General features: G+C 38.6%; 1 protein-coding gene across 1 annotated transcript in view; it reads left to right on the top strand.

Moving 5' to 3' along the window:
- Positions 1-26355, top strand: part of FOCAD (focadhesin) — a 162474-nt gene that overhangs the window by 104008 nt on the left and 32111 nt on the right. The window contains 7 exon segments of the mRNA XM_081942659.1: positions 115-207; positions 5236-5324; positions 8593-8634; positions 9526-9634; positions 10193-10309; positions 21479-21717; positions 24729-24818. Of these exon segments, the coding sequence (XP_081798785.1) occupies positions 115-207; positions 5236-5324; positions 8593-8634; positions 9526-9634; positions 10193-10309; positions 21479-21717; positions 24729-24818 (779 nt within the window).

Consider the following 26355-nt stretch of genomic DNA (forward strand, 5'->3'; position numbering starts at 1 on the left):
CTGATAATGGCAGTGACCCAGTATAAATTTGAGATCGTGTGTGTGCTTGTGTATATGTTTTACTTCGTAGCTTCATATTTTTGTTCAGTTTATTCCCTTTTCTTTGATATGCAGGTTAACATTCAGCCTTCAGAGTGGCATCATTCCTTGTTGCTGCCTCATTCCTGGGCTGGATTTATGGAGAGAGCATACCATGCAATTATACAAGTATGAGATACTAGCATATACAGTATATCAATGGTTATTCTTAAGTTTTCTTACATTTTGGGATGAACTTTTTGTCTAAATACATAAGTAAGCATGCCTGATGCATTCAGTTACTCGACCACCACAATTGAGCCCAACATCTATGCTACTAAGTGAGAAATTTGTTAAGTGAGTTTGCCCCATTTTAGTACTTTTCTCACCACATTTGTTAAGTGAATCACTGCAGTTCTTAAATTAGTAACACGATTGTTAAGTGAATCTGGCTTCCCTGTTGACTTTCCTGGTCAGAAGTTGCAAAAAGGGGATCACGTGACTCTGAGATACTGCAGCCATCATAACTATGAACCAGTTGTCAAGCATCCGAATGTAAATCATATGACGAAGGGGATTCTGCAACAGTCATAAGTGTGAAAAATGGTCATAAGCCACTTTTTTCAGTGTTGTCGTAACTTTGAATGGTCACTGTTGTAAGTCGAGGACTACCTGTACTTTGGGCTCTTGAGAGGTCTAAGTTTAACATTAGAGAAAGATGGTATAAAATGTCTCCTTGATATGATATGAGTATAAATGTTTATGTCAGTCAGGGGTGAAATTCAGCAGATTCTGACAGGTTCTAGAGAACTGGTAGCGGAAATTTTGAGTAGTTCGGAGAACCGGAAAATACCACCTCTGGCTAGCCCCAGAGTGGGGTGGGAATGGAGATTTTACAGTATCCTTCCCCTGCCACGCCCACCAAGCCACGCTCACAGAAACGGTAGTAAAAAAAATGGTATTTCACCACTGATGACAGTGTTTCTCAACTTGACAACTTTAAAATATGTGGATTTCAACTCCAGAGCTCCGTAATCAGCTTTCTGTGAGTTGAAGTCTACACATCTTAAAGTTGCCTAGGTTGAGAAACATGGTTTAGGACCGTGATGGCGAACCTATGGCATGTGTGCCACAGGTGGCACATGGAGCCCTCTCTGCGGGCACGCAAGCCATTACCCAGCTCAGCTCCACTGTGCATACATGTGCACCTCCTGCCAGCCCGCTGATTTTTTGGTCTCTGCCCGCATGCGGAAAAGTGTGCGCATGTGTGGGGAGGGGTTGCGGGCGGCCTGTTTTTGGTCCCAGGAGGCTTCAGGGAGACCTGCTAGACCCAAAATGGGGTGTGGGGGACATGTGCGCGCATGTGTGGGAGGGGGGACTGTCGCACGTGTGCACACGATTTTGGCACGCAAAGAGAAAAAGGTTAGCCATCACTGGTTTAGAATTTTTTTTTAAATTCTGAGAATAAGATTTAACAGCTTTCAAAATGACCCACAGTCATGTAACACCCATATCGAAATGATGTCCCGGTGTCTGGAGGCCGTACGGGTCTGGATGGATGGCAACCGACTAAAACTCAACCCTTCCAAGACGGAGTGGCTGTGGCTTCCGGCCTCCCGGTTCAACCAGGTGTTTCCATCTCTGGCCATCGGGGGCGTCCAACTAGCCCCCATGGAACAGGTGCGCAATTTGGGCGTCCTCCTGGATGCCCGGCTGTCCATGGATAACCATGTAACAGCCGTGGCAAGGGGGGCGTTCCATCAGGTCCGCCTGATGCGCCAATTGCGCCCCTTATTGGACCGGGATGCCCTACGCACAGTCACCCATGCGCTAGTGACGTCTCGCCTGGATTACTGCAATGCTCTCTACATGGGGCTTCCCTTGAGATGCACTCGGAGACTACAGTTGGTCCAGAACGCGGCCGCGCGGGTGATTATGGGGAGGACTAGGTACTCCCCTGTAACACCTCTCCTGCGCGAGCTGCACTGGCTTCCTGTGGTCTACCGAGTGCGTTTCAAGGTTTTGATTATGATCTTTAAAGCGCTTCATGGCACAGGGCCTAGTTATATGCAGGATCGCATCCTGCCCCACACATCCCTACGACCAATTCGCTCACACAGAGAGGGACTTCTCCGGGTGCCGTCCGCCAAACAGTGCCGGGGGGCGACACCCAGGAGCAGAGCCTTCTCTGTGGTGGGCCCAGCCCTGTGGAATGACCTCCCCCGTGACATCAGGATTACTTCCGATCTCCGCTCCTTCCGTGTTCAGCTGAAGACCCACCTCTTTCAATTATCTGGCCTGGCTCAATCGTAATTATTCTTATTCCTCCTAACTGTTTTTAAATTGTATTTTAAACGTTAAATCTTAATTTTTATATTGGGTTTTTACAATTGGGGTATTTTAATGCGGGTTTTTTAACTGTCTATATGATGTAAATTGTTTACCTCCTCCGAGTCCGTGTTTGTGTATCTGTATGTATGTTCTGTATGTACGCCTATGTGTTTTATATATTTTCTATGTTTTATATGCCCCATTGTACGCCGCCCCGAGTCCTACTTGGAAAGGGAGCGGCTAATAAATTCAAAATAAAAAAAAAAAAAAAAAAAAAAATATACCCTCCAAGTTTAAGGTAGGGTAGGGTTTCTGAAAGATGTGTTTTGAATTGGAATGATATATAAACCCAATGGATATATAAAGTCAAGTAAGTAAATAAAGCAGTGTTTATTATAACCGTATGCCACAGTCTGGATTTAAGATGAAGAAATAACATTAATTTTCATTATGTACATTTAATGAAAGGTATCTGTTCCTGCCAGCTCAACGAAGAACCTGCCAAAGCGATTCCCATTTCAAGGCTATAAGCTAGGGTTAAATCCACACTGATTTTTTTAAAATTAAATCGTATTGATTTCAGTGGAATTTAAGATAACTAATACGAGACCCGAGTGCTGCGTGACAGGGTGACCCTCTATTACTTGCCCCAGATCCTGCCTACCTAGCAGTTTGAAAGCATGCAAATGCAAGCTGATAAATAGGTACCACTTTGGTGGGAAGGCAACAGTATTCTGTGTGCCTCCACGTATAGTTATGCTGGGCACATGACCACAGAAATGATTCTGGCTTTCTCAGCAAAGAAATGAATCTCGCCCCCTAAAGTCGGAAGTGACTGGACAGGGAAAACCTTTACTTTTACCTAATAAAGGGGTGTATCCAATATTGAATCTGAATAGATGGAATATCAGTAATAGAACAGATTTTCAGTGTTGTGTACTTAGATGCTTTTGAAAGAACTGGACCAAATTTGCTTCATTTATTGTGTAATGCTGAGGAAGAACAAGAGGAAGTAAAGGAAGTATTACGTGACACAGAATAGAATTCTGTATCTATTAGGAATATAGAATAATTTGAATGAATTTTGCTAGTACATTTGGTCTTCATAGCACTGCAACAAGTCCACTAGCACCCAACTTTCTAATTCTAAGATTTTTTTCAATGTTTACTGTTACTTTTTAAAAAAACTTAAATTTAAAAATCTTAAATTAACTTAAATCATGGAAATTTCCTGCTTTGTAACTGCTGTACAGTAACTGTAATGTTCCTGCATTCTAAAATCCTGCATCATAATTACATACACATTTGAGAACCAGGATAAAGTGATGGGTGTTTTTTTAAAAATGGCTTTTGGGAAATCTAAAATTAGGGAAAGTTGCATATAAAAATGTCGTCTTATAACTCTAACCTGTTTTTAACAGGTCTTTTAAAATATCTGAATTTGTTTTTTAAAAAAAATCTGTACAAAACAATATTACATTACAATAGTAATGTGGACAGATGCATAATTGCAACTTGTAAAATTAAAAGAATTTCACAGTTTAATTGTACCTTTTAAAAAGGTGTAGGGCTGTTATGAATTGAAATCATAATCTATAGAACATTTACTGTACTAAGAGAACATTGTGTGTGTGTGTGTGTGTTTTTAAATGGCCTCTTTTGGAATTTTTCTAACATTTATTTTATTGAGATCAGCATTGCAATATAAAGAAACAAAGAGTAAAATCCATACTTTTAGTTCTAACCTAATTTCTTTCTCATACTAATTTGAGGTTGCTAAACATGAGTGAACATAATTCATTTAATTCTTTTTGAATCTGTGTTTAACTTTTCACTTAACTAGAGCTGAATGAACAAAGCTATCTATTAGGTTGTGGTAGTTCAGCCATGAACTACCAGAACCTAATAGCTGTTAAATTTGTGTGTGTGTGTGTGTGTGTGTGTGTCGCTGCCTGTGTATATGTGAGTAAGTATTTATAACTTCAAAAGATTAGGGTAACCTCTATGCATATCATTACCATGAAGAAACAATTGCCAATCTCAATTAATGAAGGAACGTTTGCTTCACAAACATAACTTTGTGAAGAATTTTATCATTGTTATTTATCCACCTTACTAAAAATCATATTTTTATAATTTGAACATACCAGAAAAATGTGACAAATAACTGAGAAAGATACCTATTTTAGTATACTTTCTCACAAAGATTCAATATTGCATATCTATTTTTTAATCTTTAGATCACAGCAGAATTTACAGAGTATTCCAAGAAATAGTCTCTTTCCATTTCTCTACACTTAGGAAATTTAGAAACTTTCTTCTTAATATTAGAATTGCATCTCCTGGATATTTATTGTGAGCAAGATATTTAAGCTGAAGGCTATAGTTGTTTAGAAATAAAGGACCAAGCAACTTTTCTCAAATTATAGCATCAAAGCGTACTGAATTGTCTAAATGTACATTGTTTTTTAGAGAATTTCCCCAAAAGTGGGAAACATTAATGAGAGTAATGAGAATATATGGGGCTCTTGAAGAGATGCATCTTCATTCTTCAAACCTAAAATTTCAGATTCCATCACTTAAGACAGGGGTGTCCAAAATGGGAACTTTAAGACTTGTGGACTTCAACTCCCAGAATTCCCCAGCCATGGCTGGCTGGGGAATTCTGGGAGTTGAAGTCCACAAGTCTTAAAGTTCCCAAGTTTGGACACCCCTGACTTAAGACATAGCTTATTATGCAGAAAAGATCCATAAAGAGCATTTGGATTTAATTGTGGAATAGTGCTCAGGCAAAAGGTCGTGTTTGTTATGTAAGTGTTCCCTGTAGAAATCACTGTGTTACTACCTGTGTAAGTACCCTTACTGATTTTTGTTATGATTATACAGGGGAGGCAAGCTGAATTGGAGATGCAGTTAAAGCATGGAAAAGAGGAACTAGAACAAGTGCAATACAAGCAATTTGCAGCCTGGCTCTGGTAAGACATTGTCACCTAGAACAGTGGTGGGGTATTGTGGAAAGAAACAAGTAGTATAATTGGAAGGATTCAAAGTTGTAAGTTTTACTAACTTTAAAAGTGTTAATGATAAAAACCAGATATGGTCGTGCAGAGCAATGGCAAATACCAAGGGTAATCACAAAGAATTGTTTTTGCACCAGTAGTTCTTTTCTGTATGAAGAACGTCTGAAGAATTTTGATGACGGAATTGGCACCACATCCCTAAACAAGCTGCTTGTTCTGAAATTTCTTTCTGGCTGTTCAGTAATTTGATGCATATAGAAAATGTGCTTAGCATTTAAATGCATGACTTTGTCGTAATATCAGTGACCATATTCAGTTTCCTATGTTCAGTGTATCTAAATGTATAGATTCAGTGTAAAAATATGCCTGGTTGTGATTGCAATATAGAAATATATGTATATTAAATATATAAATGTAATATTTATCCAACATTATTAGGCTGTTTCCTTGCCACATAGCAATCTAAATGTTGTTAAAAACATAACCCAAAACATCAAATTTGATAGATTATTTTCAAGGTAATGTCAACTGTGCCTCTAAACATGAAATAGAACAAAAATAGAAATTCAGTTATGAAATGGAAAATTGTATGTAATCCAAGCTTTTCTGGTTCAAATTTTGGAATTTGAAGTTTATCTTAATCAGTGGTAGTCAACCTTTTTCTACCTACCGCCCACTAATGGATCTTTCTTGATGGAAAAATTTCCTTACCGCCCACCATTTTTGTCCTTCGACTTCTCCTCCTCCTCCTTTCCCCACAACCCCACTCCCTTCTAGCAGTGATGATGTTACCTAGTTTGGTAATGAAATGTCTGTAAGAAAACCACCAAGCTCAGAAAGCAGCAAGGATCCCACTATCCCCCACCTCCTCTTTCTCCCTTTCATTCTCCTTTTTGTCTTTTCTGCTCCTCCCCCCCCCCAAGCTCAGAAAGCAGCAAGGATCCCACTATCCCCCACCTCTTCTTTCTCCCTTTCATTCTCCTTTTTGTCTTTTCTGCTCCTTCTCCCCCCCAAGCTCAGAAAGCAGCAAAGATCCCACTATCCCCCACCTCCTCTTTGTCCCTTTCATTCTCTTTTTTGTCTTTTCTGCTCCTTCCCCCCCCCCCCTTCTAGCACTTCACCAGCTCAGGCGCGACCGGAGAAGTTTCTCTTCTCAGAAATGTCTTCAGTGGAGCGGTGGCAGCCTGGCAGGCTGAGCCTGCGTCCCTTTCAGGAGCTTCACTGAGGAAACTTCTCCGGTCGCGCCTGAGCTGGTGAAGCGCAGGCAAGCGCCGTCACGCCATCGCCAGGGAAACAGTGAGTGAGGTGAATCGCGTGGTTGCTCAGATCACACGGGCACAGCCCGACCGGAGAAGTTTCTCTTCTCAGAAATGTCTTCTCGGCCTGCGCCCGTGTGATCTGAGCAACCACGTGATTCATCTCACTCACTGTTTCCCTGGCAATGGGACGGCGCTTGCCTGCGCTCCACCAGCTCAGGCGCGACCGGAGAAGTTTCCTCCCCTTCCTCTTCCCACGTGTTTGCTTCTGCACGCGCTTGCGCTCGCCTGCCCACTCGCACAAAAGGAGGTTTTAACCTCCGAAATCCCTAACACACGCATTCTCGTGCGCATTAGTTCAAAAGGAGGTTTTAACCTCCGAAATCTCCACCGCCCACCTGGAATCCCAAAACGCCCACTAGTGGGCGGTAGGGACCAGGTTGACGACCCATGATCTTAATAATAAAGGCAGTTATCTAGTCTCAAAGAAGACCACACCTCACTGTTGAACTGTGGGTTTAATTGCACTAGCGATAAATGAAGAAGATTTGATTATGATGAACTTTCTTATAATATTCTTAAAGGTAAAGGTAAAGGTTCCCCTCGCATATATGTGCTAGTCGTTCCCAACTCTTGGGAGCGGTGCTCATCTCCGTTTCAAAGCCAAAGAGCCAGCGCTGTCCAAAGACGTCTCTGTGGTCATGTGGCTGGCATGACTAAATGCCCAAGGCGCATGGAGTGCTGTTACAATACAATACAAAACAATACAATACAATACAATACAATACAATACAACACAATAGTAGAGTTGGAAGGGACCTTGGAGGTCTTCTAGTCCAACCCCCTGCCTAGGCAGAAAACCCTATACTGTTTCAGACAGATGGCTATCCAACATGTTTCTCTCTTTTAACAGGGTTACCTTCGCACCAAAGTGGTCCCTATTTTTCTACTTGCATTTTTTACGTGCTTTAGAACTGCTAGGTTGGCAGAAGGTGGGACAAGTAATGGGAGCTCACTCCGTTACGCAGTGTTAGGGATTTGAACTGCCAAACTGCCAACCTTCTGATTGACAAGTTCAACGTCTTAGCCACTGAGCCACCACATCCCTATAATATTCTTAAGTCCCTGTAAAAAAACTAAATTTAAAAAGATTAATCTGTCTCTATGTAGAGACAAATCAGAAGATAATTAAGATAAACATTTGCTTATTAGTGAGAATTTGTTAATTTTTATAATGGCGCATTACCTGAGGAACCTTTTAATAAATAAAGTTTCTTTGAGTTTGCCTAACATAATGCAATAATGTAGCCTCTGTGGCTATGCAACAAAATATGGTCCAAAGAATATTTATTGTTTTATACTGATATAGAATTGTGATAAAATAATCTGAAGTGAAACAGTGAGAGAGGCTGCTTAGGAGTCTACATGTCAACTATCTCCTTATTCTGCAAATCCATTATTGCTTTAACAGATCAACCGATTCTAGTGACTGGAATATTCAGAACCTCCAAGAAATCTGCAAACAATGCAAAAAATAAATTTCCCTATCACTGCAAAGATTATAAATCTCAATTTATTGTTTTCATTCCGTTCAATAAATACTTTAGAAATTCCTACTGATCTGTCTTTGATGGATAACTGCCTCTTCTAGAAAACTACGGTACATATATCAGTTCAGTATTTGAGCAATCCTGTATGTAATTCAACAATAGAATTTCAGTTGATGCACACAATCAAGAGTGCACACCCATTTCTTAGATATTGCCTGGAACAGGATCTTAATTGGGGGATGATTTTACAACCAATTACAGTTCTTCCATCTCTAGTCTACCCCAAGTTTTGCTTTCTACCCAACTCAGACCTTTTAGGATATTCACTGATAGATACTCCATTCCCCCGACCCACCCATTTAAAACTGTCTAATTCCATAGCACATTCTTTAATTTCTTGTTTCTCTCTTTTAACAGGGTTAGAGATATGCTAACTGATGCAGTCAAAGGAGCTTCCAAGTAAGATCTTTGCTTCTTAATAAATGCAGGCTGTGTTGTTGTTGTTGTTGTTGTTCAATCTACTTTAAACAAATATGATTACATCCCTCTAATGAGAAGCTTTCCTTAAGAAGCACTATCTAACCAAAGGTGGTTTAAAAGAAAATCTTCCTAAAATAACACTATCCCATCATACAAGATGAACAGCTGGAAAACAAAGTTGCTTTCATAGATTTTTTTTACTCTCTCTCTCACACACACATTTATATTTTTGTTCTTTTCACTATCTAAATAAATATAAAGTAATTTATCTGTTATATTTATTATGAGTATTAACATAACAGTTACAAAACATTAATGGAGACATACTAAATGTGATACCCTTGGTTCAATTAGTGAAAGGGGTCTTTTTAAAAAGCAAGCGTGGATAGCCTAATATGAATCAGGATCCTGGTGTGGGAAGGAAGGACCTTGGGGTTTTTTTTAAAACATTTTTTTAAAAAAATGAATCCTGGTCCTTTCATCCATCATCTCTGAATACTGATACTGGAAGCCATTTCTAGGAAATGTATGCAAACAAGTTCAAACCTTTTTAAAAATGATTTAACTCGTAATTTAATCCCTTCCTCCAAAACCCATACATATTTAAACTTCTATTGTAGTTCATGGAGAGTATACTAAATGACAACCAAAGTCAACTTTCTTTTTCCTAATCTTTTAGCTATGCTAGACCTACTACTTTCATAATTCATATATGTTGGGTGGTCATCCTAAAATTTGTAAATCTTAAACGTTTTAGAAGATACAAGATTATTGAAATGGTCTTACTTTTCGTTCTATTTCTCTAACCTCATTCTCCTTCCTTTATTTTTTCCTTTATTTCATTGACAACTGATACATGAATTTCAACAGAGAAAGCCCAGTAGTTAAAGGGAATTGTCTTCTAGCATTAACAGGACTGGCAGTTGCTGTTGCAAAGCATGAAAATGAACTTTCTTCGGACACTGAAGAACAATTTGATGTGAGTTCAAATGACTTGATTGCTGTAACTGTAAAACAAATACTGTATATATAAACATTAATAACTGGCCATGATGTTCTTACTGTGCTATTTCTACTATAAGGTGCAATCACGTACATGAGTTTTAAATGTAGTTGCTTAAAATATTACTGGAAACATGAATAGTTCATGACTATGAGAACAAAAACAATGATTAAAAAAATCTATATAAATTGCTTATTTAAAATTGCATTCCTATATCCGTTCGACTACAATGAAAATTACGTCTTACAGTAATAAAATTAGAATTGTACAGCAATTGTTTTTAAACAATATCTTGTGTGTGTGTGTGTGTGTGCGTGCAGTGTTACCCACACAAACAAACATATAAATATAACGTCATTCAGTCTTTATGTGTATATGTACATATAGATACTAATTCAGGAGTATTTTTTTATAATGGTGCCTAGTGTTCTATTATTGGGCAGTTCATAAAATTATTACATCATTTAAATAACCAGTTTTTTTTTTAAAAAAAACATGTTATTAGATAATTTTCAGTGTTTTTCTTCTCTGCAGACTGAGCCCGACTTTCTTCCAACAAAACACTGGCTTTCCATGGTGATCGATACCCTCCTTAGCATTGTAGACAGTCACTATTTTCCCAAGGGTCGAATCTTTCCTTGGTTTTATCAGGTAGGTCAAAGCAGTTTTTATCTAAGAATCATTATTACAACTGTACTTTATTGTACTGGAGAAAGAAATCGATTTGGATTTTACTTTGTTTGTCTCGGCTTTTAGAATGACCTTACATTTGAAATAATACAGTACATGGAATCTATTCTCATTCTCTAAACGTAGGTATGCCTTCAGTGTAGATCTGCCAGTGGCATCAAAAAGCAATCAAAAATCAGCTGAATCCTGGTAAAACCAAGTGGCTTTGGGCATCTACAGCCTCAGGATCCTGGAGATTAATACCTTTAGTGTTTTGCTGGGATTGCACTTTCCCAGACAGAATCTGTGTGAAGCCTGGCCATCCTCCTGAACTCACAACTCCTGTTTAAAGAGCAAGTGGCGGTCATGGCTAGGACAGCCTTTGCACAATGCACAACTTCAGATTGTGCAACAGTTGTGCTCTTTCCTAGTTTGTGAGGCCATGCATTTAGTCACTCATGCCCTGGTCATCTTGCGCTTGGACTGCCGCAATGCACTCTACATGAGACTACCCTTGAACAGCACTTGGAAGGTACAACTGGTACAAAATGCAGCAGCATAAGCAGTCTTAGGCGATCTGAGGTGACTCATGTTAAACCACTGTTGTGCAAACTGCACTGTTTGCGGCTTTACTTCCAGGTGCAACTCCAGGTGTTGGTTATCAACTTTAAAGCCCTAGATGCAATAGGTCCAAGTTATCTGAGGAAATGTCTCAACCCAATGGGATTGGCCCACCCCACTTGCTCTGGCAGAAGGGGCATTCTCTAGATCTCATCGGCCCAAGAATTGCAGCTGGCAGAGTCCAGGAGAAGGTTCTTTTCTTCTGCCCTTTGAAATATGTCCTCCAAGTTGACATCTGCCTCCAACTTGATGACCTTCTGAAAGAGTCTGAAAACCTGCTTTTGCCAACTGGCATGGGGCCCCAATGGGGACATACCATTTTAAAGGTGGTTAGTAGACTAATACAAGAGCTCACATCAACCCTATCTATGCATTGCTTTTTGTATCTGTTTTAATATTTATTTTAACATTTTAGCTTTTAATGTCTAACGTTGTAATCCTATAATTGCCTTACTCTGTTATTTATGGTTATATAAGCTACCCAGAGTTTCTTTTTAGAGAGATGGGTGGCATACAAATTTAAATAAAATTTGGGTAGCTTAAATTCCTTAGATAACAGAATAAAACAATTATTTAATTATATAACCTCCTTTTAAACTTTACCCTATCCAAAAAGCATCAGGCCTGGAATCTTCTCAAAATCCTACCATAATCAACCTTTTGTGATATTATCATCTCAGTTCCATGCTGATTGTGATCATTGTCTTCTAATCAGTGGCCCCTGACCACTGAAAGATGGACCATCTTGGCCATAGATGGTAGCTACCGATTCGTAACTTCTGAAGAAATAAAAGATAAAAGGGTTGTATATCATTTTGGTCAATTATAAACAGAAAAGGCATAGCTTTTGGGGGAACATAAGCACAGTGCAGCTTTAAAATGATGTTTTAGTGAAGTAAGGAGGAGTCTGAATGAATGGGATGAGCAGAATAGCGTTAGGGAGGTTCAAAATGGTTGATTGCAAAGCTTGAACAGCATGCAGTCTTTCAACTTTGTAAGTTAGAGCACTCTAAGGAAAAAAAATATACATGGCTGGCAACATTGAAATTATCACTCTAAAAATGGTATTTCTATGTTAATCTCCACCCCTGTCTTTCCATGCTGTGAAAGAGACTATCTTGTTACAAAAGGCTGCACTCAAGGAATGACGCAATAGTGTTACGGCAATTTCATTGTATGTGTGAGAGAGAAAGAACCAAACCCAGGTGCCCTTGTCAGTTAATATATAGTGTCAGTCAAACGAAATTTAAAAAGTTACATTTTCATGTATGGCATCATAGCATCGTTTTAATAATATATCTCCAATTAGGTGTAAATTACTAATAATCTACTTCTTTAGAATGAATGGGCACTCGAGGGAGCCCTAAGGCAAAAAAAACCATTCATCTTATAGGAGATGTGCATGCATATAGCTTTACAACCTGATGTTTTCCCCCAGGATTTGATTCTTCTGATTTATGGGAGATGGAATGAACATGTAGATTTAGATGTAGTTAGTTTTTCCACTTTGGGTTCTGGTCACTTGGTCTCTCTCTCTCTCTCCCCCTTTTGCTTTTTCTGTAGTTCTCTTTAATAAACCTCCCTGTGTACATTATGAACATAGGCTGTGCTTCCCCACAAAGTCTTGGGACTGATAGGAGGGACAGGAACAGAAGAAGTAGCACTTGCATTCTCATCTATTCTAACAGAATGACATTCCGCATGTTACTTCAGTTAAATAAGATGGCGATCCTTTTGTACAGAGGCTTTTATACAGAAGTGAATGGGGGCACCATTTTCCTCTCTTTTCTTTCCTGACTTTCTGCTGGGAAGGCCCAGCAAATAACTAATTGCAGATTTTCCCAAGGAGCTATGGACTCCTCTAAGTGGCTTGGCAATTGTGATTGGTGGAAATATGATAGGGCAGCCTTTCTCAACCTGCTGATTTTTAGAGGTTTTACAAATCAATTCCCACAATTCTTACATGAACTAAATTTTTGTTTGTCAGTGGATTGTGGGAGTTGAAGGCCAACATATTTGGGAACATTATTTGGGGGGAAACGGCTATAGCTCTATGATCTATTCTAAATGATTTTCAGTTAAGTGCTGAATTGGTAGGTGGATCAAAATAATAACCCTTTTAAAAAAGACACTAGATGTCTGTTTAGGAGGTATGAATGTATTTTTTTCAAGGGTTGAATTAAATCATTCCCATGTCTTTGATTAGAATCAAATCTGGGATGAATTTTCTAATAGAAAGTCTAATGGGCCACTCTAGAAATATTCACACAATATAACTTTGGTTAGTTGGACTATCTTGGGAGCAAAATAGATGTCAAATTCCTGTATCAATTTGAGATTTATGGTAATTCCATGTTTTATCCTTTTTCTCATGCTAAATGTATGCTGTTGAATAATCCAAATCTCACAATATAAGAACTTTTTTAAAATAAAAAACGGGGGTAGAAGCTGGGATTTAAAATAAGGCTCAATTAATATAAACATGAAGAAATTTTTTTATAAAAGTTTTTTTTTATTTTTTATTTTCAAAACAAAAACAACACATAAAATCTTCTTTCTTTACATACTGTAGAAAGTGTATCAGTTGGTTACAAAAGGCTTTCGTGCATCTCTTCCACAGTCATCAAGCATAATTCATATTAACTCAAGTATTTTAACTCATATATTTATGCATGTTACCGTCATCATACCTCCATTTTCATTTGAATATAATTGTTTAAACGTCCTTCATCATAAAATATACCAAGACATAACCACATACTGGCATTTCATTTACTATTTCCAAAATCCTCCAATAACACTGAATCCTTATGTCCTATTCTAGCTAAACATCCATAATATTTAATAACAAAGTTTTCTAATCCTTCTTTCCAAATCATGTTTACAATTTACATCCCATTTCCTTATGTAGTACCCATACATATATATACGTTATTATCATTATCCCTCCTTTATTTGAATATATCTTGCATCATATCATTTTCCCTCCTAATAATCAAGACTTAACTGATTCTAACTTAATTCTTTTTTTAATTAACCTTTATATATAATCCAAAAGGGTTTCTAATCTTCCTTTCATGGGTACCATTCAATATTCATATCCAGTTATTACTTATCATAACACTACACATTGTATACATTATTATCATTATCAATTATTTATTTAACTATATCAATTGTCAGTAAATTTCACTAAGTTTAGCTAGTTTTAAATTATACTCTTCCATCTATCAACCTGTATCTTTCTAGTAGCAAAACAGTCTCATATCTTCTGCCATTTGTGGTGTCAGTCCTCTAATCATCTCCTTAATCAGCTTTGTATGGACTCCTCTTAGCAACTCTTTGCTTATAAAATCTCTCATGTAATTTCGATGCCCTTCTTCTGTTTCCTTAATCAGCTTACCTTTGATTGTCGGTAGTGTTATCAATGATATTGCTAATAAAATTTCTCTCTTTAAATCCATAAATTCTTTTGTTTTCTCTTCTTCTGTATCTTGCCATCTGGGGTAGATTTCCCCTCCATTTAATTCCTCTTTCAGTATTCCACTCTTTCCCTTTTCAGAGACAAATTAATCACCATAAATATCAGCAATTTTAATTTCTTTATATTCATTTTCCTCTTCAATTTTTAGGATTTTAACCGCCACTTTTTCCATTTGATTAGCATCTTCAACTTCTTCATCACATTTTGCTGTTAGGTGCACTAAGTCTTCCAACTTCTTCTCTATCCCCTCACGTGTATCTGATAATTTCTGTATTTCTGAGAGTATCTTTTGCAGACTTATTTATTTATTTATTTCTGCTGTTGAAATTGTGCCATTATCTCCAGCTAACAAACACTGCTGCTCTAGATTAGAAGGTTTCAACAGGATTAATCATAGATTCACAATAACATTTTACCTTTCTCTGCTTAAAAATATACTTCAAAGGAACATCTGAGTGCTTTTCTTCTTAAAACTCTCTATAAACAAGCTGTGAGACCTTGAAGTGCCAAGCCAGGATAATCAGGAAAAAAAAATAAAAGTGTTTCATTTCCAATACACAAACCTCCAGCCTCTGAGTAGCAGTGTTACAATATTACAATTTCTTTGTTTCTTTTTGTATTTTTTTGTATTTCAAGTTAAAAAAAAGTCCGATTCTTAAATGAGTTAGAAAAACACCCACAGTAATGAAAGAGGAGAATTTTAGTCCATAGATTACAGATAATAGTAAAAGAGAAAAAAATAGAAGAAGGAAACTTAATCCATTCATTTTAAAAGGCTTGCATAAATTCCATCTGTGAAGATACGGTTTAAAAAGTAAGATAACCCACTGTCCAAAACCAGTCCAAATTTAATTCTGCCGCTTATTTCTTCTGTTCTCCAATTTAAATTAATTTTAAGTTTTAAAACAGTAAAAATTAAATAATAATAATAATAATAATAATAATAATAATAATAATAATAATAATAATAATAATAAAAATAATAAAATTTATTTCTTAGCCGCACCCTCTCCCGAAGGACTCGGGGCGGCGTACAAGAAAACACATAAAATATAAAATAGATAACACACACACAATAAACAAATACATGGACATGGACATGGAGAAGGGAGGCAGATGAATAGAGACAATTAAAACACAGTAAAATCTAAAAACCCCAGAATTAAAATTGAAAAACCCGTCAGGAGCAGAGTAAACGAACTATGGTTGAGCCAGGCCAGCTATTTGGAATAGGTGGGTCTTGAGCTTTATCCGAAAGGCGCGGAGGTCAGAGGTAGTCCTAATATCCGGGGGAAGGTCATTCCACAGGGCTGGGCCCGCTACAGAGAAGGCTCTGCTCCTAGACACCGCCCCCCGACATTGTCTGGCGGACGGCACCTGGAGGAGTCCCCCTCTGTGCGAGCGGATTGGTCGCAGGGATGTATGGGGCAGGATACGATCCCGTAGGTATCTAGGTCCTGAGCCATGGAGCGCTTTAAAGATCATTATCAAGACCTTGAAACGCACCCAGTAGACCACAGGAAGCCAGTGCAGCTCGCGCAGGAAAGGTGTCACATGGGAGTACCTTGTACTCCCCATAATTACCCGCGCGGCCGCGTTCTGGACCAACTGTAGTCTCCGAGTGCATTTCAAGGGAAGCCCCATGTAGAGGGGCTTTTCACTTTTAAAACAGTAAAAATTCCTCACCAGCTGGAAACACTTTTTCTTTCCGTATCCTTCCGTTTAGGAGCTGCCCTGACTTCATCAGCCAAATGGCTGGATTTTTTGTCACCGGCTTGAAGAACGTCTCTTGTATCAATCAGGGACATTGCGATGTCCCTGAGATCAGCAAGACGTATTCTTCCTGTTCACCGTCTCTGCGGAACGATTTAGGTCCGTTTGGACCACCCAAAAGTATCGACTGCGATCTCAAAGCATTGAGATTGCACGTCGTGTCGTCACAAATTCGGCTCCTCCCCCAACATGAAGAATTTTTGTTTTCTACTTCAAAGGTCAAGTATTAATTGGTACAAATCACTGGTAGCATTTATAACTGCAGTATTTGTTGGCTCAAGTTGAATCTGCAGTATTTTCTGCCTTAGAAATATCTAATCTACTGCAAGCCAGAATTACAGCTGTAACAAGTTACAATTATTCTTTATAAAATTCTGTTGCTGACTAGAAAATTTGGCATGGTATGCAAATTTTAATGGTCAGGTGGAATAATAAATTAATAATTTCTATTTTCTGGGAAGAGGTGTTAACATCAAAGCCAAAAACTTCAGTAAATCTTAGATTACATCTTGCGCAACAAAATATTTTATACTTACTAGTCTCCATTGCAATTATATCGAAAAGGATTTAATAAATTATCATGTTGAGGGAGATACAGGTAATCCTCGAATAATGACAGTTTACTTAGCAACCGTTCACAGTTATGACATAGCTTCCCAAGTACTTACGACACAGTCCCAAACTTACAAATGTTGCAGTACCATGGCAGTTATTTCACACTTAAGAACGATAACAGAGGCTCTGCAACATTCTCCCTGACTATTCCACCCCCTCCCCATGTCTCCACAGGCACTAGACCTGTGGATACCTGTCTTGTGAAGATTTAGCGAGCCTTGGGTTTCTTGGCCTGCTTTGGTGCTTCAGGCCTTCAGTGTGTTTGCAGAGAACGGAGGCCTTAAGTATTTCAAGATTATACAAGATCAGGACTTCTGCTTCTGGGACCGAATGGCGACAGACGTGTAGTCCGCCGATCGCTCCCTTGGCGGGCTCCGAAAGGAGCACAGGAGACTCGAGCGAAGGGTCTCCTGCCGAAAGGTGGCTTGCTGGGACCCCCTGCAGCGGTGGCTGCCGGTGGGGGTGTTTTTCCCAGCTTCGCCTAGGCGCCGGGGAGCAGTGGGGGGGTGAGTGACATCGCCTCTTCGCCGGACGGCCCTGGGAGGTTTCAGATCAAAGGAGAAGCGTGACTGAAGGCTGGAGGCGCGGATCCCACCTGGTGCTCTTTGTTTATCTTGAAAGAAAGCTACAGATGTGCGTGGGTTTGTGTGCTCTGGCTCTTGAAATGCAAATTAGAGGGGGGGGGTTCTATTACCCCCCTCGGAATAAGCGGCATTTAAAGAGAGAATAATGACTGATTAGTTACTTGGACAGTGAATGAGAATGGCTTTTTACAATTGCCAGAAATGATTTTAAAGCTGACTTTCGCCTTTAAAAAAAAGGGAAAGAAAAACTTTTTGTGACTTCTCTCCCTGCGGAAGGGAGGGCCAAGATGGCGCCCGCCCTCCTTCCTTTGTCTACATATGAATGAAACTTGTCCTTTGAAACTGCTCCCAAAGAGAAAGCGAAGAAAAGTGGATTGTTTGTTGCACTCTCTCAAAGGGAAGCGGGGACCTCTTTCTGTATGTGGCTCTTCTGAACTTTGATTATTGGAATTATTTCTTGGAGTATCTCTCTTTTGGAACTGTAAAGGGTTTCCCTGCTTTTGTTTGCCTTTTGAGGCCAGCTCGGCTGTGGAATCCCCGGACACCATTTTCCCTGGAAAGGATTTGCATCTCTGAACTTAGTAAATGGCTTTAAGGAAACCACCGACGGGCAAGGCTCCCTCAGCTCCCTCATCTGCTGCCCCCAGCCCCACAATGCAACAGTCCAAGATCACCTCATTGCTGCAGAAAGGAGGGGCTGGAGAGGACACAAAAGAATTATCTGTTACGGAAATGTTTAAAGAACTTATGAGGGGGCAGAATGAAATGAGAAAAGAAATGGCAGAGGTTAAAGAAGAGCTCAGAGAGGTTAAAGAACATATTGCTGGAAATAAACAGAGAATTATGGGGTTGGAGGAGGGAGCGGCGGAGCTGGGGGAGGAGGTTAAAGCAATACACAAGGGAAACGCAGATGTAGAAAATTTTCTGACAAAAATAGAATTTGAAAGAATGTCTTTTTTTCTTAGATTTCAGAACCTGCCAGAGGAAGAAAACGAAGATCTTAAAGAGATTATGAGTACAATTTTAGCAGATTATATTAAGGGAGATAGGAAACAATTATGGTGGGATATGGATCTAGCATATAGGATAAATTCAGCATATGCCAGAAGTCATAACGTTCCAAGAGAGGTACATGTTAAATTTGCCAGGAGATCCACAAGGGATGAGGTGCTTGCGACCCAAAGGGAGAGACCATTGAAATACAAAGAGGAACAGATCACCATTCTCAAACAGATCCCCCCAAAAAATAAGAGAGAGAAGGAGGAAATATTCCTCCTTATCAAAAAAATTATACAACATGGGGGTCTGGTTTAGATGGCTGTTACCAGAGGGGATGATGGTATTCTGGGAGGGAAATAGTATCAGAATTAATACAACTCAAGAGGCGGAAGCCTTTATCAAAAAGAATCTTTCCCCCCCCCAGAGGAGGAATTTAGTGGGAGTAGAGAAAAGGACAGCAAGACGCAAGATAAGGAGGGGGGGCGTTGAGGCCCCTCCGGGGGGCAGGGAAGAAGAAGCAATATCGAAAAGGCTTAGATCACAAAAATGAATGTATTTGGAATAATTGTAATTGCTGATATTACAGAAAGTAACAAAGAAAAATAGTAGAGCACATGTTTGATAATATTGGTTAAATTTCTTCTGATGCTTTCTTTTATATTTTATTTTTAAGATTGTTAAGTTTTTGAGTTTCTTGGGGGGATTTTCGCCACCAGTGTGGAAGCTGCAAAAAAAAAAATTTGTACACCCTTTTACCCTTCCCTATATATTTTAAAATCAATAAAAATTTTGCAATACAAAAAAAGATTATACAAGATCAGTGGCGTGAGATCTTGCACTACTGATTTCTCATGATCTCACAGTACTTTAGGCCTCTGTTCTCTGCAAACGGAAGCCTGGATGAGAACTGCAGCAAAAGGCTTTGTAAACGGAGGGAAGACCTGAAGCACCAAAGCCTTCCCTCCATTTGCAAAGCTTTTTGCTGTCTTTGCAAAAAGCCTTTGTCGCCAAGAACGGAGGCCAGGAGGGATGCATCTGTCCCTCTAGGCCTCTGTTCTCATCGGCAAAGGCCTTTCCTCAAGTCCTTTGCCACTGAGAACAGAGCCCAGGAGGGGCGAGCGCTTCTCTCTGGGGCTCCATTTTCATTGGCAAAGGACTTTCCTCAACTCCTTTGCTAGCAAGAACGGAGCTCGGAAGGACGCACATGCCCTTCCCAGGCTCCTTTCTTGTTGGCAAAGGCTTTTTGCAAAGATGACCAGAGCCTATAGGATGTAACCTCTCATCCTTCTAGGCCTTGGCAAGCCTTTACTCAAGGCAAAACCACAATAGACAGGCTGGTGAGGAGACAGCTGCACTGATCATCAAGATTTATGTAACGTAAATGATCCAGTAGGGCAGGATGTGGGGTGGGGTGGGGGGAAGCATGAGATATCTCAGTGGGTCTGGGGAGGTCTTGGGTGGTCAGAAGCAGTAGGCTCCCCATGGCCTTCTCCACCCTGAAATACCTTATTCACTTAACGACCTGCGCATTGCGAAAGCAGAGAGTGATCATGTTCAAGGTACGTGATCCACTCCTATGAATCCTTGGGTTATGAATGTAATTGGCAGGCTCCACTACATTCGTAACTCGAGGATTACCTGTACAATGAGAGTAATGCTTCATTTAACCATATGTTTGTAGAGTGTCCTATAATAATTTCATTTGTAGAGGAAGCTATTATATATATTAACTCAGCATTGAGACAAGATTTAATAATCTCAGATATTCATATTCTTTTGAAGCATATTCCTATTGTACAGAAATTGACATCTGAATAAAGAAAGTTGATTCTCTTGCTTATAGCTGTCTTATTCTTAAGCGCTGAGAAGATAAAATACAACTCCAGCCACTGAATAGTCTGCAGAACTGATGTTAACAGTTTACAAACGAATCACTTATCAGCACAAATTAGTTATGGGTGATTATAATGAAATATGGCCAGCAGTCATTGAAATGTTTATGTAGAACATTTATGAATGCATATGTGTCCATGAACGCCTTCTTTATGTACCATGTTTTCCTTTTTAATTTTTCTTTTATCTTACTATCTTTCTATAACTTAATTTGTTATTTTGTTTTTTGTATGGTTAATTAAATGAAATTAAAAATCTTGAGTTGTTCCCAAACAGTTCATTTGGTAGTTATCTGAATTCTGTACTTAAAACAATTCCCAAGACATAATTCCCTAACGCTCAGTTGGACTGTTTTTCTCTAACTTCCCTTGTATTTCTATAAATCCACCTATAAAGTGTATGTTCCATTATTTTTTTTACAAATTTGACTGATTTCACTGCTTTGAATTAAATGTCACTTGACTTCACACTGTTCTGTTGTTCCAGTTGCTTTCTTTTTTCTCATTATGCAAAGTGTGCTTCTCTATGTAATTTAGCCATGGTAATGTTGCCTCGAAGGGAAGATATAATTTGGTGTATTTTGATGATCAGTCCTATAGATGTGTATTCAAAAGTAAATCCCATTGAAAGTAAGGCACTAATCATAGTTAGTGAGTTTTAAGATTTCAGGATATTTCTTCCTCCGAGACTGAAAGATTTAATTGTTATAAACTGCTGTTAGTACCTACAAACTGACAGGTGAGTGTGTTTATACACTTTAAGAAATACACTGAAATGTGTATTAATTAATTAAAGTGTTTAGTTCCCTTGCATTTGATATTGGATGTTTCTATAACTATTATGTATTCTTTTCTTTTTCACGTAGTGCTTTTATTGATGTTGATTCTCTTCTCCTCCTCTCCTGCCTGCTCAGGAAATTCCAGTAAAGTTATACGATGAATTGATAATTTTAATTTACATTTGTATATTTTAGAAAATACAGATTTGCTTTTGTTTTCTTCAAGTAAAGCTTATTTCAGTATTACCAAATAAAAGGCAAAGATATGCAGAGTCACACTGTCAAAATCATTATTATATCTTCCTTTCGCTTTCCTAGATGGGTCTGCAGTGTGCTGAAAGCTTTTATACGCAGGAAAAAAAGGATAAAACTAAGAATCTTTGGGACTTTCTTTTGTGTCCTAGAAATCCTACTCTGGTGAAAATACCGCAAGTGCTATTGCTCGTTCCTGTGCAGCAACCTCTTTGTCTCTCTTGGTGCCGGTTTTTATTGTATCCTACAAGGAAAAGGTTGAGGAAGTCCTGAATTTACTGATTGCCATGTTACCTGGGAAACCAAATGCAGATGAGTCTCAGGCTGTTCAAATCCACATGAGCCTTGCATTGGGGATGTTTATTTCACGGTTATGCGAAGAGAAAGTCAGGTATGAATTCCATCCTATGGCAGGTGTGCAAATAACTTTTGCTTCCTCCCACGCTAGATATTCATATTATGCAGAGCAACATGTTTAGCCTTCTGCCTTTCACAATTCCCAAGTCATTCTGCAAGACGCTTTCATTTTGAACTACTTCCTTGGTCCCCCCATCTTCTTCCTTCTTCCACTTATTTCACTGCCATGTAAGTTATCGCTTCCCCTATTTCAAGATTGCAGTGGTGTCTGAGGCCTCCTCGTGGATTACGTTCACAGTGAGAAAGCCCCTTCAGTGTGGACTTCGTTGCAAAAATAAAATCAAAAGTCTTAACTCACGTAGTCTAAGCTTTTCCCAACCTAGTATCCTCCAGCTGTGTTTTGCTATAGCGCATCCTCCCTAGCCAGCATTACTGTTATCTTGCTGACTGGAAATCATATAAAATGTCCTATATTTGGATGTCCCCAGATTGGATAGGGCTTTCTTAGGATTCCAATACTGGATCATTTTGATATGTTTTGTATAAGCAGCAACAATATCAAAACAGATTTGCTTCCTCATCCAGTCCAGAGTTTACATTTATATCCCAAGAAAGGCTTAATGAGCATCATGAAAACAATATTACTTTTGAGTAGAAAATAAGAGAAAATTCTGGATTATTCCAATCTCAGAATGAAAGGATATGAAGCAGCTACTCATATTAAAAATAGTAATAATCAAATTTTGTATTTGGAGAAGAAAAGGATGACTAAAACTTTTTTAATCCCCATAGTGGTTGTTTGCCACATTGGATTGTAATTTTATTTTCTATTTGGATATTCAATATACTTCAAAACTAGATGTGTCTACTAATATTTGAAATGAATATATCTTGCTCTCCCCTGTCATTTTGCTTAAAAGTGATTACAGGTAGTCCTCAATTTACAACCGCGATTGAGCCCAAAATTTATGTTGCTAAGTGAGAAATTTGTTGGGAGTTTTGCCCCATTTTACGACTTTTCTTGCCACAGCTAAGTGAAAGTTGTTAAATTAGTAACACGATTGTGAAGTGAATCTGGTTTTCCTATTGGCTGTGCTTCTCAGAAGGTTGCAAAAGGTGATCACATGACCTTGGGACACTGCAACTGTCATACATACAATACAATACAATAGTAGAGTTGGAAGGGACCTTGGAGGTCTTCTAGTCCAACCCCCTGCCTAGGCAGGAAACCCTATACCGTTCCAGACAAATGGCTATCCAACATCTTCTTAAAGACTTCCAGTGTTGGGGCATTCACAACTTCTGGAGGCAAGCTGTTCCACTGATTAATTGTTCTAACTGTCAGGAAATTTCTCCTCAGTTCTAAGTTGCTTCTCTCCTTGATTAGTTTCCACCATTGCTTCTTGTTCTGTCCACAGGTGCCTTGGAGAATATCTTGACTCCCTCTTCTTTGTGGCAACCCCTGAAATATTGGAACACTGCTATCATGTCTCCCCTAGTCCTTCTTTCTCTTAAGCTAGACATACCCAGTTCCTGCAACCGTTCTTCATATGTTTTAGTCTCCAGTCCCCTAATCATCTTTGTTGCTCTTCTCTGCACTCTTTCTAGAGTCTCCACATCTTTTCTACATCGTGGCGACCAGAACTGAATGCAGTATTCCAAGTGCGGCCTTACCAAGGCATGAATCACATGTGATTCAGTTGTCAAGCATCCGGATGTAAATGACATGACCATGGGGATGCTGCAACAGTCATAAGTCACTTTTTTTTCAGTCCCATTGTAATTTCAAAAGATCACTAAGTGAATAATTGTAAGTTGAGGACTACCTGTACTAATATTCATGAGATTACAGTTATATAATTTTTCCCCAATGTTGTTGAAAAAACTGCTTGGAAAATACAGTATAGGAGCAATAAAATCAAAGTTTAAAAAGAAATACACAAAACTACATCAGTGCATTATACATGGGAGCAAAGTTATCTCTCTACTGTTAATAAAAAAGACACCACAGTATTGTATAATATGGAACTAAGCAACTACTCATGATAATTTCCCCATCCATCCATCCATCCATCCCATTTGGGACTTAGTATCTTAAGTCAGAGTGATTTTTTTCATTGAGAGACATACCATACAAAAGTGCAGATTTTGATAGTTTCAGCAGAAAAAAAGGAAACCTACATTTTAAAGAAAGTTGCTATTTGTGAAAGTGATAAGAGAGAGAGAGAGAATAAAAGTGATTCGGTTTTCTATAACTATTTAGCTCTGCTCTTGCAAGATCTTTTAGGGTACAATACTGAACACGTGAGAAGCATTGAAAGGAAATAGATTTGCACTTTGTAGTAAAATCAGAAGGATGGAAAGATTGAAAGAAAAAATTGTCTAGAAATTGATTTTGAATCATATCCTTTCATCCTTTAAAGCTTCTGTTGCATAGAGAATGGAGTCAAAGGATAAGGAAGTTCTCTCTCTTTGGGTCTTTTGAGAAATGTTTGTCAAAAACCAAAAGAGAAGAAAGAGAAGTTAGCAACACTTCCCATTGGCATGCTCTTAACATGATTGTGGATGCTGTTTTTTGGAGGTGTGTGTGTGTGTGTATCTCAAAAATAATGACACATGATGATTCTTCCAAGTTGAGTTCCTTATTGTTTCACGCCTATAGAAACAGTTTTGCCAGACTGAGGACTTCACTGTCTGCATTTACAATATACTCAGTGAATGATTAGGGAGGTCCTGTCTTCACCCTCTTTCTTCCATACATAAGATCTGGACTTAGTTGCCTCTTATTCTTTTGGAATGCACACACCTTCTCCTTGGAATCCACCTTCTTACTACACCACATTGTATGTTGTGTAGTTAGTTAGTTTCTGCGTGGGTGCATATAGTTCTCTTGCCCATGGATGCAAAATGTTAATTTGTATCAGACTGGAAAAGATATATAAATAGTAATAGCCAACTGATTATCAGATCAAGAAACACTGTAGTAATTTACAAGGCTTACAATGTATCAGCTAGGATATATTACCACTACTCTTCCTCCCCTAGTGATGTAGCTGACAAACAAATGAATCTCCTGTTGATGAAGTCCCTGGAGGCATTAGAAGATTGTTGCTTCGACACAAGTCTTGAGTACAAGTATGTACAGTTATATATTTGTTGCTATGCTTGTATTTTGATGTGTAGGGTGAAGTTGTGCATAGATCGAGGGCAGGAATTATATTCCTGTAGATCAGGGTGTCACCTCAAGGCCAGGTCTGCCCTGGAAACAGTGAAGGACTGGCCTGCACTGCCTCTGGCAGTGAATACGGAGCTTGGAGGGGGGGCTGCACGCGGCCCTCCCAAGCTCCGTTTTTGCTGGCAGAGGGTTACAGGAGGCCGTCGTAGCCGGAAACTGAGACCGAGAGCCTGTTTTCACTGGCAAAGCATTCGGGCTACCACATGAGTAACGTCAAGCTGGCTATGCCCACCCTGGCCCCCTGAGATCAAACACAACTCAGATGCAGCCTTCAATGAAATCGAGTTTGATACCCTTGCTCTAGATGCTGAGCTATAACACCCAATCACCAAACAACATGACTATTGACAGGAATACTAGGAACTGTAATTCACCAGCATCATGCAGGTCCAGGTTTAATAAAGTTAAAACTGGATCATAGAGCTTAGTTGTGACTATTTATTGGTCTCATGCCAATCACATAATATTATCTTAATTCTACTTTCTAAAATGGTTTTGAAGATAAAACTATAGGCAATGTACATATTCCTGAGCACTTTACTGGAAAAATTTGGTATAAATAGAAGGAATACACAATGTTTGCTTGATTATCCACTATAAAAAAGTTATATGCTTTTTTGTAGTACTAGAATGAGATGCTTGTTTAAAGGGGATTCTTTGAATAAACAAAATAAATATATTTTTAAAATGCCTTTTAAATTTAAAATGCTTAAATTTTAGATTGCTTAATTTTATTGCAGTTTTGTGCTTTAGGATGCCATGTGTTTTCCTTTTTTTAGTATTGCAATTTCTGTTATTTTCCTTATGTTGTCCACACTGCTTTGGGAACAGTAATGAGGTTAGGTTGAAAACAGTGATAGTAGAGATTTACCATATTGTATTTTAGCTGGGCTTCTTATGAGACATAAGATTCATATGTATTTAGAGCAGCTACATATGTTGAATAATTAACTGTACTTTATAAAGTTTTCTGTTATATATTTTCATAGTATTTGTGCAGTAAAATAACCTTGCCTATTACATGGTACAAAGTGGGGCATGCTACATTTATAATATACGCTTGCTATAAATATAATAGAGATTTAAAATGTCTCCAAAAGGCAGGTATCTACAGTCATGCCCTCTGAAACCGAGAAACTCAGTCTTTTGAGTTACTGGATTTCATTGTTTTCTTCCCACAGCTGTGGAAGAATTTATAAATTCCATGCAATATGTAGAAAACTGTAGGACTACTTCATTCATTACTTTTTTTCTAAGCTGAAGTATAATTTGTATAGGGAAAAACGTATTCCATATGAACAGAAGGATACCCTTTTTGTTATGAGCACATGGGAAAATGCTTTCAGACACTTAATTTTTTTATTCTTATTCCACGGAAGCAGATGTATGGTATTTCCTGCAGACTTGTTTGTAGCAACTTAATTTAAGGAATATATT

This window comes from Natrix helvetica, assembly GCF_964273705.1.
Source record: "Natrix helvetica genome assembly, chromosome: 2".
Taxonomy (NCBI): Eukaryota; Metazoa; Chordata; class Lepidosauria; order Squamata; family Natricidae; genus Natrix; species Natrix helvetica.